Source organism: Dipodomys spectabilis, unplaced genomic scaffold (assembly GCF_019054845.1).
Source record: "Dipodomys spectabilis isolate Male_0828 unplaced genomic scaffold, ASM1905484v1 ptg000297l, whole genome shotgun sequence".
In the NCBI taxonomy this organism is placed as follows: Eukaryota; Metazoa; Chordata; class Mammalia; order Rodentia; family Heteromyidae; genus Dipodomys; species Dipodomys spectabilis.
In genome coordinates, this window is record NW_024870974.1 from 18,195,608 (window position 1) to 18,210,347 (window position 14,740).

Genomic DNA, 14,740 nt, shown 5'->3' on the forward strand with positions numbered 1-14,740 from the left:
GCCAGTAATCCTAGCTACTTAGGAGACTGAGAGCTGAGGATCGCAGTTCAAAGCCAGCCTTGGCAGGAAAGTCTGTGAGACTCTTATCTCCAATTAACCAACAAAAACGGGAAGTGGCACTGCAGATCAAATGGTAGAGCACTCACCTTGAGCTGAAGAGCTCAGGCACAGCGCCCAGGCCCAGAGTTCAAGCCCCATGGCAAAAATAAAAATAAAGATAATTGTCTTTCTTATGCCCAAACCTAGGTGGCGAGTGGCTTCCGCACCACCAGCATCTGCTCTGCTGTTACTTAGAGCTTTACTAGTAGACAAGTCTCCAGAAGGTACTATTGGCGGAGCTTAATCTAACTAGTATGGGGGAGAAGAGCAGGCTGGGTACGTAGCTGTGTACAAGACTCTAGTGTGCAGATGAAGGAAGCAAATAAAAGAGCCAGAACAGTACAGTCCTGGGAATATTCTTTTTTTTTTTTTTTTAATTTTTTTTTGGTCCAGTTGTGGGGCCTGAACTCTGGGCCTGGGTGCTGTCCCTCAGCTCTTCAGCTCAAGGCTAGCACTCTACCACTTGAGCCACAGCGCCACTTCTGGTTTTTTTTTCTTTTTGCTAATGTGGTGCTGAGGACTCAAACCCAGGGCCTCATGCATGCAAGGCAAGCGCTCTACCACTGAGCCACCTTCCCAGCCCAAGTCCTGGGAATATTCTTAAAACAGGATCTCAGAGTTTATTGAGATGTTGCACATGAGGTGTAAGAGAACAAGAAATGACTTCAAAGGTTTTAAGTAACTCAAAGATGGAACTGCATTTAGCCATGTGGACAATGCTTTTGGTGACATTTGTGAGCAGTTATTGAGAGCCTCATTTTGGATATGATGCCATCAAAGGGGAGATGTCAAAGAAGCAGTAGGATGTACGTGTCATCTTCCAGGCATCTACCTAATACATTGGTTATGGATTATCATTGCTTATTTTCCCAACTCTGCCATCTGAAATGCAAGCTGTTTTGAGACCTCCATGAACCCCTGCCTGCTTGACTCACTGCTTTCTCTTTAATGCCCAAACAATGTTTGGTGCATATAGATGCTCAGCCGGGCGCCGGTGGCTCTTGCCTGTAATCCTAGCTACTCAGGAAGCTGAGATCTGAGGATCACAATTCAAAGCCAGCCCGGGCAGGAACATCCGTGAGACTCTTATCTCCAATAGACCACTAGAAAACTGGAAGTGGTGCTGTGGCTCAAGTGGTAGAGCACTCGCCTTGAGCTGAAGAGTGCAGGGACAGCACCCAGGCCTAGAGTTCATGCCCCACGACTGACAAAATAAAAATCCCCAAAACAAAAAACATAGATGCTCAATAAAATGTACTGGAAGGGCTACTGAAGGAGTGAATGGGAGAGTTAATTGTACAGTACAACAAAAATAGGTTGATCGAGTGAGGGTAGAATACAATTAGGAAGTATCTGGGTAAGCGGGCAAAAACATCTCTAAGGAGAGATATTGGCAACCAGAATCATGTAATGCACATTTTCTATAAAGAATTTTGGGAAAAATGAAGAGACGTTTGCAAAGCTTCTGTAAACTTTTTATTTTATTCTTATGGGCCACTGCCATCTCAGGGCCTTAGCTTCTGGCTCATTTCTACAGTTACTTGGTGGAAAGATGTGGTAAAGGTAGAAATTGAAAATATCCCTTCTAGTAGACCACAGTTCCTTATCAGTCTGTAACCAAAATACATTTTGAAGCTTGTGTAGTTATTCAGAAATCTATGACTTTCTGAAATTATAAAATAAATTTTATATGAAAGAAACAAAATTACTTAAAATACAATTGTCTATACAAAATAGTGGGGACCCAAGGCTTATGTGACAGGAACGCCTCACTGTGTATCATGGCCTGATGATAGGATGGAATCTGATTAACACAGAGAGAAATTCAAACAGCTGGGAACCTGATACATTTCACTGTGACTATGCTAAAACACAACCCAACACATTAGTTTACCTAATTTATCACCAGCAGTGTAGCTGGTGAAGTTCGATAGAAAAATCAGGCAACTTATTAGGATTAGAACAATAATACTTCACAAGGTGTAATGCCTTTGGCTTTAACACAGAAAAACAGTAGGACTGATTTGTCAAACAACCAACTTAGCAAAACACTGTGTTGCTAACCCATGGTTCTTCCCTTACATGGTGCCCCACGCACCCACCCATACTCCACTTGCCATAGTAACACAGTCCATAAGATGGAGAAACACAGGAGATTCTTGTGTGTGAAGTGACCAAGGTGGGTTGTTGTGAAGCCACTTAAGACTGTGTGCTTTGGTACAACCATAGGGCATTATGATTAAGATTATTGAATCTACACAGTCCATTCTTCTCAGGTGTATCACACAAAAATGTACAATTGTTCACACATGCGTGCATGCGTGAGCGTGCACACACACACACATACACATACACACACACACTCTCACAAATAATGGAGGACTTTTTTTCCTTACAGTCTGTAAACATCTGGGAAAATGCCCAGCAAAGTCATGGTGGGCCCTTTGAAATGATGACCACTGGGAGTGGGCGGGGTGGGTACGGACTTAGTTCATGCTGTCATTCCAGAGAAATGACAAATCAAAGGCTCACAGTGGGAGGAACTGCACTCACTGGTAGGATCAACTACTTTGACCATTTTAAAAGTAGCTTTCATACTTGGGAAAAGGAACTACAAAAAAGCTTTACAGCTAGTTAACATTTCAGGAGAAATTAAGAGAATAAAATGGGATAATATATATTACAAAACCCAACAAAAGTTTCTACATCCTCTAAAAATATTCTTCCTCTCCTAGGTATACTTCAGACTTCTACACATTGCACTGAAAGTCTCAGACAAATTTAAATGACACATACAAAATTGGAACGTAGCTTTTACATAAAAGACTGGGCTTGTGGAAAAGAGAACTATTTTATCCATATATTAGTATTATTTTTGAAATAAGGTCTTGCTGGATAGCCCAGGCTGACTTTAGACTTGTGATTCTTCCTCCCTCCCCAGGGTTGGGATTACAGGCATGCATCACCCTGCTCAGACTGCAAATATTATTTTTGAATTTAACATAAAAATATGTTCAAGATTTTCTGAAAAAATAACTATTAGGAAAAGAAAGTACACGTTTTAAAAACTTTCTTCAAATAGCAACTATTGAACTGCTACTGAGGATCAATCTGTGTTTTATGCGCCTGATTTTCGGTTGCAGTTTTAGAGTTCATGTGTTAAAAAACAAAACAGTGACATCGGGAATATTTAACCTCATTGCTTATCTCAATATTATTTTTTGTCCTTTTTTTTTTTTTTTTTACAAAATATATGTAAATTAGCTCAAACAGTTCTAGGCTATTATACAGTAAAAAAAAATACTGGCACTGAATGACATTTCAAAGAAAAGTGTCCAAAATCCATGTTATGCTTGGCCAAAAAAGAAAAATATTTGGTCTTAATTTCTCAATTCTTCCGATGACCAGTTGTTGTGGAACGCTGCATAGAACCACCATCAAAGCTGGTCATGTACTCAAAACTGTTTTCATGCAAAGGTAGCAAAAATCCTTCTGGCTTCATTGAACAAGCTCCATTCTCTCCCACTTCCTGCCATTTTTGAGTGTTTGAACATGCAGAATATATAAACTTAAGTAAAGAAGATTCATGGATATAAGCTAGTCCACTCTGGTGAAGCACTTGTAGAATACACTGGGGGAAGTGGGACTGAGTTAAGGAAGAGGAGCTCAGAAGAGATTTCTGGAGACATAGTTGCCAGATGACAAGTCACCTGCAGGACTTGAAGGAACATGGATCCACGTTTCTTCAATGGTTAGTTAATGCTGTCCTTGTGGCTGCTCCTCTCTGTGTTGTGATTGTTTTGGTCGTGGTTTTTCCACTGGATGCTTGTTCCATTCATGGGGACTGAGGTCATCAGGCTTTTAGATTGGTGACAGCAGCAACAGAGACACGACTAGGAGAAAGAAGAGACTGTAAATAGCCCAAGCGAGCCTTCCTGCATGTCCCCAGCCAAACACAGAAGCTGATGTCCGCACACGTAGTAGTGGGTAATAATCTAGAGGATTACTAGACAGTAGACCACTCACCAGGGCGGAGTGAGAGGTTTCTTGCTCCTCAGTTCTAACTGAGGTGGAGGAGGAAGGGAAGGTGGCATTGCCAGAAGGAAGCATCTCAGCTTAGGCAGAGGGGGGTAGGGAAGGGCCTCTGGGCATGAGTCCACTCCCTGCATATGGCACTCTTTGCACCAGGGGCTTTACCTGATCCTCACTACAGCCCTGAGTAAGAGGTGCTGTTTGCCCTGCTTTATGAATGAAGGAGGATGGTGAGGCCTTGAGAGGAGAATAAGAGGAACAACTGGAACTAGAGCCCGAGACACTCTAGACTGGGCTCTTTCCCTTGGGTATATGCCTGCTTTAGGAAGACCTGTCAAAAATATGTTCAATTCTAAGAATTTGTATCTCATTTTTTTCCCTTTCCCCCTAATTAATGGTGTCTAATTCAAATGTCAATAGTGAGCACACAATGTTCCCCTCTGTATGTGTGTTAGTGAATCCATTTGAGAAACAGCATTTTGTGATGTAACATTTTCAAGGTGATCTAAAAAAATAGGGCAGCTGAAACTTCCATACCATTTCCTCCCTTTGTGTGATTCTTTGGTTGGTAAGTCTGTCTCCTTTTAGATGATAAATTCTGGAGGGAAGTAACTAGGCTTTCCTTTGCTATTCTATCTGTAATAATGATCAACACATCCTCAGCATTTAGTCTCAAAAGCTTCACATTTAGCACATTGAGCTCTGCTCCTCTGAGATGGTTATAGTGGTCATCTGATTTTACAGATAAGGAAACTAAGAAAGCAGAAGAGGCATCAAGCAATCCTGAGTCAGACAATTAGCCAGCGCAGAGCTGAGATGTCAGTCAATGTTGCTTGCTTCCTGATTCCATGCTTTTGACCTTGACCTCCATGCTACTCTTCCCATTAAGTCCTATGAGCCCCAGTTTGCATTCACTCCCTGCTAAAGTCATTTGAGGAACTGGAAAAGTAACACAGCAATAACATGCTGGGGTCCTCTGCAGGGTGTACCTGGCTTAGCTGGAGGAAGTTTTGAAAACAGAAGAAAACTGAACTTATGGTAATAATGCCATAAGCACTTACTCTCCTTGAAGAAGCCGTTACTAACTAAATGCATGATTTGACCTCATTTAGTGAATTTTGTTAAGTCTAAGACAATGGAAGGCAAAAATCAGTTTTATGTACTTAATTTTCCTGGAGCTCACCTTGGAGAATTTTTAAAAAGAAAGTACTCAACTGCCATGCAATTAAGATAATCCTTTTAGTTTTAACCTCCAAATAGGCTGTTGTCAGAATAGACATTACTTTTCTGCTCTGCTGACAACCTGACACTTTTTAAGTAACATACTGTGATTTTCACCTCTCCGATGAAAAGGAATAGGGCTGATCAAAATAGTATTAAGATTGGAATTGGTTGTGCCTATTGATTAACTAACCCACTCATTTGGCTGTCCTTAAAAAAATGCTTACAAAGCAATCTTACCTGGAAACAATTTTTAAACTTCTTGCTCACAAAATACAGAGCGATCGGATTTATACAGGAATTCATGGTTGCCAAATTAATACCGATGTAATCCATGAGCAGCAAGAAACTAGAACAAAGGAAAATGGTGTAGAATAATCAGATCATATTGTTTTAAAATGTGCTCAGCAGCGCTGATCCCTGGGATAAGCATTTTTCTTGCCCAGAAGTCATGTCTTATAAGGTGGCAGTTGGAATTTTGTAAAAAGGTGCCTGTTCAAGTGGCAGTTTCGGTGCTGCAGGATGGGTACAAAGAGATCAGTCAGTGCCTAGCTTAGCTGAAACCGTCGTGCACAGCCTCGGGAGGGGAAAGGCAAGATTACAAACATGGCTTGCACAAATTTGGGGAATCCATTATGGGTTATGTCAGCTAAAAAAAAATCACCTTTGCAAATTTAATTTTCCTGGCTAATCAAAATGTAAACTAGATGGGAAAACTTTGTATATGAGAAAAGCAGCGAGCCCTCAATTTCCTAGTGGGTGTACGGAATCATACCTAAGCAGTTCACAGCGGTTTGTGTCCATCTCATCGTACACAGTTTTCTTCAAAATGCGGCTCAAGTGCAGAGGAAACCAGCAGAGTGCAAAAATTACAACCAAGCAGAACACAGTTTTCGCCACTTCTCGACGCTGCAGGAAAAAAAAGGAAACACAGGCACAGAGAGTTTAGATACTAGTTAAAACAACTATTCAACAGGGTGAAGGGTATCTGAGGGGAAGACTGACTCAGAGAAGAACAGAATGGCCCTCTCACAAAACCTCTCTTCCTCAAGGTGTGGAGTGCCAGTCTCTCATGAAGGGGTTGTGAAGAATGCTTTAGGACAGCTGCCAGGAGGGATGCTATTTGGGGCCAGGACAGAGCTGGGAATCGCTGGACAGAGTCAACACAGTGGCTGAATTGACATGTATGTGTGGATATTGGTGGTAGTAAAGGCATGGGGGGAAAGGGTTCATTAAAAAGACAATAGCTCAGTGGTAACGTGCTTGCCTTGCATGCATGAGGCCCTGGGTTTGATTCCTCAGCACCATATAAACAGAAAAAGCTGGAAGTGGCCCTGTGGCTCAAGCAGTAGAGCGCTAGCCTTTAGCTGAAGAGCTGAGGGACAGTGCCCAGGCCCAGAGTTCAAGCCCCATTACTAACAACAACAACAACAACAACAAAAAGTCAATAGCAGGTAATGAAACTAGCATGCATGATGCATGGCAAGTAGAGTGACCGAAGATAGCACCCAAATGAATGGACACATGTACAAAGACATTGGGAAAGGAAAGTAGGATTGGGGAAATAGAAGAGACAAAGCATGGATGTTTTCTCTCTTGATCTTGAAAAATCTAACGTTATATGAAAATGTCCTCTTGTTTATTATTATTTATTTTGAAATGGCAACTTGCTTTGTTGCTCAGGCTAGTCTACAACTCCTGGACTCAAGTGATCCTCTTGCTTCAACTTTCCAAGCCCTGGGATTACAGTGTACGCCACCATGTCTGGCTTGATTTTTTTTTAAAATTTCTTTCGAAATACAAGATTATAGGGTCATTATTTAATGCCACCGGGTGGAAAAACATGTTGTGAAACAACCTTGGTTTTCTTTTCTTCTTAAATCCCTTTATTAATGGCTTGTAGTGAAAAACCAAGGATGAGGGTAGAGGATTGTTGTCAATGAAGAATATAAAAACTAGTGCATGCTGACTCTGGGATGACTTCAGTGAAAGGTTTACATGTCTTTGTGTCTGTTCTTTACAAGCAAAACCATAGAATTATTGTCCAGCATTCAATTGTGTGCATCAGGCTTGAGTTTTACATTAATGTATTTAGAAGCTTTAACTAAGAATGTAAAATGTAACTGATCTGTAGCTGGGATCATTCAATGTTCATCAATTTCTTTTTTTTCTGCCAATCCTAGGGCTTGAATGCAGAGCCTGGACACTATCTCTGAGCTATTTTTGTTCAAGGCTAGCACTCTACCACTTGAGCCACAGCGCTAGCTCCAGCCTTTTCTGTTTATGTGGTATTGAGGAATTGAACCCAGGTCTTCATGCATGCTAGACCAGCACTCTACCAGTAAGCCATATTCCCAGCTCAGTTAATGTCAAAATAAAATTGACTGAAAATGGGTCGGAAAGGTGATGCTTATTCAGCCTGGAAGCTTCTAACATGAAGTCCTGGAAGCCTATAGTAAGCCTACGTGGTTGGCTGAGCCATTTGAAAAGGTTCTCCTGCAATTCTCACAAACTGTTGCTCTGGCCCAAGGAACTGGGAGCTCTTTAGTCTTCCATATTTGTAGTCTAGCTAGGAGATGGAGTCAGAGCGATGATGTGAGGAAAGAGAAAACCTTCCAGTCTGCAGGAGGCAGGGGACATTTTAAGGGGTCATTATCTGCAGAGACAGTTCACCCAGAAAATTACAGAGAGAAGGAATTCAGGAAGGGTCTACCTTCTCTGTATATGTTCTCTTCAATACATCTACACATCACCATAGCAATTTGATAGTGACTTAATCTAACATCTGCTCTCATGTCCTGTCTGTCTTACTACAACTTGGAGCCCTAATTTTGTTGTGGCATCTGGGGAGACTAATTACCTCCAAGGTAATATGACAGTTCTGACTAACTTAAGAAGTTGCTGTATGGGTTCTTGGGAACATTAACGGAAGCAGGGAAGGAGTGCTGCTTTGGCGCATACACAAATGTGTTCTGCCTTTTTCCTTCTTGCTACCTAGAAACCAAATATTAAAGTCAAGCTGCTTCTGCTGCCTCCGTGGCTGAATGATCAGGGGAGGCAGACACTGGCTTCTAAATTCCTAGGCCACTGAACTATAGCATCTGATTTTTTTTTTTTTTTTTTGCCAGTCCTGGGGGTTGAACTCAGTGCTTGGGCACTGTCCCTGAACTTCTTTTGCTCAAGGCTAGCACTCTACCACTTGCGCCACAGCACCACTTCTGGCTTTTTCCACATGGTGTGAGGAATCGAACACAGGGCTTCATGCATGCTAGGCAAGCACTCTACCACTAAGTCACATTCACAGCTGTGAATGTTTTTTGTTGGTCGTGGGGCTTGAACTCAGGATCTGGGTGCTGTCCCTGAGCCTCTTTGTGCTCAAGGCTGGCATTCTACCACTTGAACCACAGCATCACTACTGGTTTTTGAGTGGATAATTGGAGATAAGAGTCTCATGAAGACTTTTCTGCCCAGGTTGGCTTCGAACTGCAATCCTTAGATTACAGCCTCCTGAGTAGCTAGGATTTTAGGCGTGAACCTAAAACCAGCACCTGGTTAGCATCTGAATTCTTTGCAGAGGAGAACTCACTCAGAGGTCAACTCACTCTTACCTTTGGGTTTTCTCTTACCAGCATCCAAACACAATATCTAATTGATAAAATGATTGCCACTATCCTGATTAGAAACCACTAAGCCAGAAGCAAGGACTAGAGCTTTGTAGAATCCTAGAGCAGCAAGATTTCCTTCTCAATGCTGACTTTCCACAGTTCCACTCAACAGATTCCAGAAAGCCTTGCTTTACTCCCATTTAGAACTTGTAGCAAAGCTGGGCACAGTGGTTCATGCCTGTAATCCTAGCTACTTAGGAGGCTGAGATCTGAGGATTGTAGTTCAAAGCCAGCCCGTGCAGGAAAATCTGTGAGACTCTTATCTCCAATAAACCACTCAGAAAACCAGAAGTGGTGCTGTGGCTCAAATGGTAGAGGCTAGCCTTGAGTTGAAGAGCTGAGGGACAGCACTCAGGCCCACAGTTCAAGCCCCACGACCAACAACAACAAAAAAAGAACTTGTAGCAAAATGAAACATTAATTACAAGGGGACCAAATCGTTAGTTCTAATCTCCACTTGGTTAAATAAATCTCTGAATCACCAGTATAATAAGAGTATTATTTGTCTTACCTACCGATGCTTAGAGCAATCCAATAAGAAAAAGACAAGAAAATGTTCTTTAAAAACTTAAAGAAGTGCCAGGTGCTGATGACTCACACCTGTAATCCTACCTACCACGATTTGAGGATCATGGTTCAAAGCCAGTCTGGGAAGTAAAGTCCATGAGACTCTTATCTCCAATTACTCACCAGAGAACCACTTTGAGCTACAGCTCAAAGCACTAGCCTTGAGCACAAAAGCTCAGGGACAGTGCCCAGGCCCTAAGTTCAAGCCCCACAGCTGATTAAAAAAAAATTAAAGAGGCATGTAAATATGAAGTAGTATATTATTATTGTTCCAAATCCCAATTGTTTTCAAAGCAGGTACAATCATAGTTGAAATAGACTTAACCATGACACTAATGCAATAACAACAACAACAACAAAATAAACTCAACATTTAAAACACTATTTTTCCCAAATCTATTCTAATTAATTTCATTTGTTGCAGGGGTGAGTTAACAATTTGTTAACGTTTTTCCACCTGAAGTATTTTAAACATTCATGCCTGAACAAAGTCATACTAAAGTTTCTTAATAAATTGTCTTGCTAAATGTTAATAAAAGATAATAGCTACCATTTGTATGACACATTGGATTTTATATAGTACACACATGCACATCAATTCCTTTGATTCTCATAACAACACTGATTCATATATTATTAAGCCCAATTTACAGATGAGGACTTGAAGTTCAGAAAAATTGGTGTACTAATCGAAGAGTTGTTGGTGAGGAATGATGCTTGTATGTGGTAATTATAGATTTAAGAGAGACCATCATAACTCACACTGACTTCTAGTGTGGTGGGATGTTTGTATATACTTTTCTGCTGTGACCTAGAACTGTGACCTAGAACCTAGAACTCTTAGCAAATAGAACAGGTTGTGCAACACTAGCTTCCTACTGATGCGTTCAAATTCCTTCTAGAATTTTGGGTCCTCCAAAAGTGAATATCTCTACATGCTTCTATCATGAATCTTACTTTAGATGTTGCTTTTTTAAATTCATCTTGCATTTCTCACTTGTCTTCCATGCCCCTCTTCCATGCCCCTCCTCTTCTTCATCAAATACAATTTACCCTCCAAGGCATAGTTCAATTTCCCTCATTCATGAACAGTTTCTCCATGACTTTATCTCTTGTACCACCTGGCTTTCTATAGTACAGGCTACTTGGAATGTATTTCTGTTCTCTAATTGTTTTGTGCTTGTATTCTGACAAGTAGATGGCAAAGCTTGGAAGGGATGAAACTCACAAGCTTCATTCTGCTCTGGCATAGTTCCAAGCCCAGTGCAATGCAGACATGTGTATGCACATGCGCTCAATGTACTCTTGGCACAATCACCAAATAGTTGCCTTCTCTCTGTGTCCAGCCCTCTTGACTATTTCACAGGCAAGTTCCCTATCTCACAGAAAAACATAACACTACAACTATAAAGAAAGCAGTTACAAGACAGGATCTTTGTTTTTAGGAAACCAGGTTAAATGTGCTATGCACAGTATGGTCATGTATCACTTAAGCACAGGAATGTATTTTTAGAACTGCATTGTTAAGGCAATTTTGCCATTGTGCAAAAGTATACTTCGTTTTTATAGCTTACTCCATACGAGGCTATATGAGATAGCCTGGTGCACCTAAGCTTCAAACCTGTACAGATGTTTCTTTACCTATACTATAGGCACAATGGTGTTTGTGTGCGTGTAAATATAATTAAGCATAAGAAAAGTTCAGTAAAATAAATCCTAGGCAATAAAACATTTACAGTATATGTGTATATGTGGTTGGACAAAAGCTGTTAGGAAACAAATCAAGTCATATGCCAGCCTGAGGACTTCTAGGAGCCATGGCCAGGTTTCCTCACTGTAACCAATGTACCTGCTTGAGATGTTCGCTGAGGGCAATCCTCAGGCTGCCGTTCCTTCTATTCAACATCTCACACGTCATGAGGGTGTAGAAGATCGCAGTGCACACCAAAGGCATGCAGAAGTAAAACCCAAAGAGCCACCAGTCCTTCACATCTTGGTAGAACTGTCCAGTGAAGAAAAAGGACAAAGGAGTATAAATTAATTGTAGACCACTCTGGTCACTTCAAAATCTCTGTATCTACAGATGTATTTTTTTAATTCATGTTTTGTGTTGGGAATAAAGACCTCAGGGTTGTGCTAAAAAATGTGACTCTTTTCCCCTCTAGTTCTGGAGCTTGAACTAGTTCTGAGTGCCATCCATGAGCTTTTTTTGCACAAGGCCAGTGCTCTACCACATGACTCACAGCTCCACTTCCAGCTTTTTGTTAATAAGCTAGAGATAATAGTCTCACAGACCTTCCTGTCTGGATTGGCTTTGAACCCTGATCCTCAAATCTCAGCCTCCTAAATAGCCAGGATTACAGACATGAGCCACTGGTGCCTGGTAAACTGTGATTTTTTTTTTTAAACTGAGAATTTTTAGAAATTATTCTGGCTTGCTAATAGCACATAAAGAAACTGCATATGAAAAACATTATCAGGACAAAGATACTTTTTGTAAGCTGAAGTTGACTTCAGTTACACAATGGAAGAACCCTAATCAATAAAAAGCATTCTTTTCTGAGGCTCATAAAACATAATTTGAGACATGTTTGTCAACATTTTGCCCGAGCTTTGTTGACTTTTGATGATTATGGTTAATATGAATATTTTGTGAGGTAACCTTGAAGGATCTGAGTGGCTATTCTATGTAGTTGTGGCTAGCAAGAGTTAACCCTTTGCCTGGTATGCCTGCAGTGTGACCCCAAAGCCAGCAAGTAGAAGCCTTCAATAACTCTCCTCACCTTCCTTTACTTCCCACCTGGAAACTATTGAAGCAGCTTATCTGCAGGCCAACTTAGCATCATCTCACTGTGGGCAGGACTTTGTAAATAACAAGATGGTTAAGATTTACGTTTTTGTTTTTTTTTGCCAGTCCTGGGACTTGAACTCAGGGCCTGGGCACTGTCCCTGAGCTTCTTTTGCTCAATGTTAGTACTCTACCATTTGAGCCACAGCGCCGATTCCGGCCTCTTCTATCTATGTGGGATTAAGGAATCAAACTCAGGGCTTCATGCATGTTAAGCCACATTCCCAGCCTCAGATTTATGTCTTTATAAAGGAGAAAACTTAAAAGCTGGAAAATAATATCTTTATCTTTTTTTTTTTCCTGGTCCAGGGGTTTGAACTCTGGGCCTGGGTGTTGTCCCTGAACTTCTTTCTGCTCAAGGTGAGCGCTCTACCACTTGAGCCACAGTGCCACTTCCATCTTTTTTGAGTAGTTTATTGGAGATAAGAGTCTCACGGAGTTTCCTGCCCAGGCTGGCTTCAAACCGTGATCCTCAGATACCAGCCTCCTGAGTAGCTAGGATTATAGGCGTGAGGCAATGATGCTGGGTGATACCGTCATTCTTATTTCCATTAAATTAATACCAACCTGAGAGATATACTTCTTTAATATGTCTCCAGATTATTCATCTGCTAAAAAATAATACAGCCTCCTGTGACATCCAAATTCTGCCCCTTCCACACACAAAAGTCAGCTGCTCTGTGAAAAACTGGATGATTTCTGAATATAGAAAGTAGCTCAGTGGGCTACACCTACAGTTTGTCTATTAAAATAATGACTCCCAAGCCAGGGGGCTGGTGCTCACACGCTAATCACAGCACTCAGGAGACTGAGATCTGAGGACTGCCGCTTGATACCATTCCTTGACTCTTATCTCCAGTAAACCAGCAAAAAAGCTGGAAGTCGACATGTGGCTCAAGTGGAAGAGAGCCAACTTTGAGCAAAAAAAGCCAAGAGAGCCTGAGGCCTGGAGTGTAAGCTTCAATATCAGCATACACAGGAAAACAATGGTTCCTGAAGACTAGGAGTTCAGTGAAAGGATTCTGCCTATTTGTGTTGTCACAGACCCCTTTTGGAAGTCTGATAGTCCGTTCTAAGAAAAATACTGTCACATGATAAAACCAAATATTATTTAATTGTAATGGAAGTCAATTACATTGGATGTAGCCAATTACAATGGAATGTGGCTATCAAAAATAAAATTAAAATAATGTATATGTTTACCAACAAACTAAACAGAAGACAGGGTGGCTCTAATAACTGCCAAAATGTTGAAGCAGTATGAGCATACATTTTATGATTACAAAAGTCTATTTCTACAAGTGGGAAAGCCATGGTACTCTTAAATACTATTGTGGTTTGTTGCCTACATTTATAATTGAAGGAAATGATAGATTTCACTTAGAAGCTAGAGGAAAATCAACATAGTTTCTTTCCCATCCCCCACCCCCTCAGGTTATGTTCAAACTCCCAGAAAAGTTAGGTTATTGAAATCTGCTTATACAGATATTTTCCTACTCTCACCACCCCAAGCACACACTGCAGGATTTTAGTTTGGAGCTTAAAAAAGCATCAAAGGACTCCTCCTTTGTTCTGAAGTGAAGGACAACCCCTTTCTTTCCTTGGGAGCTCCCCCACTGGCCCCCTTTCCCTATTTCTGATTTGTTGTCTCTCTTCCCCATGCATTTCTGGTTGAGTACAAATGACCCACAAGCAGCTGCAGAGTCTGGAAGCTGACCCTGAGGGCTGGATGGAGTCCTTGCCCCCATGACAGAGGCCTGTTGAGAAAAAGGTCATAGGTTTCTTTTGAACTGGTACCATCAGCAAGAGATTGGAAAGGCCTCAGGTCAGTCTAGGGCACAGACTGACTCTAGGGTAGAGTTGAGGAAGGAAGAATTGAAGAAAGAGGGGGAAATTAGAAGAGAGAATGAGCTTTAGACTTTGAACTAACTCTGAGGCATTGCTGGTTCAACTCAGACCCTTCACTGCAAGCCTGTCTGCATAGTTGCTGAAAATGGATACAGAAGACCCAGGCTGAATGAAATAACCCATTTTATTTTGTCCAGCCCAAATGATTAGTACGTGCTGATCTTGTGTTGATTAGTATGTTTTCCTCTGGAATACCTAGACTCCCGTTCACACTGCCTGGATTCTAATAATCTGCTACTGTCTGGTGTATCATTAGGAAGACTGACCTAATTAAAAATGGATAAATAGAAGACTTCAGCTTCAAGGTTGCCAGGCAGGCTGTTGTCATGAGCACTTTTAATTTAAAACAAGAATTCCTGAGCTGGATAGCTGGTCATGGATAAGACCACTAATGTGGTGA

At 41.2% G+C, this 14,740-nt stretch overlaps 1 protein-coding gene across 1 annotated transcript in view; it reads right to left on the reverse strand.

The window, feature by feature from the left end:
- Window positions 1-1,562: 1,562 nt before the first annotated feature.
- The window catches only part of Ednra (endothelin receptor type A), a 39,803-nt gene continuing 26,625 nt past the window's right edge, over window positions 1,563-14,740 (reverse strand). Inside the window, exons 5-8 of the mRNA XM_042701705.1 lie at window positions 11,434-11,586; window positions 6,128-6,261; window positions 5,593-5,701; window positions 1,563-3,992 (exon numbers count right to left, since the gene is read on the reverse strand). Of these exons, the coding sequence (XP_042557639.1) occupies window positions 3,852-3,992; window positions 5,593-5,701; window positions 6,128-6,261; window positions 11,434-11,586 (537 nt within the window). The 3' untranslated portion in view covers window positions 1,563-3,851. The remainder of the gene's footprint in view (window positions 3,993-5,592; window positions 5,702-6,127; window positions 6,262-11,433; window positions 11,587-14,740) is intronic.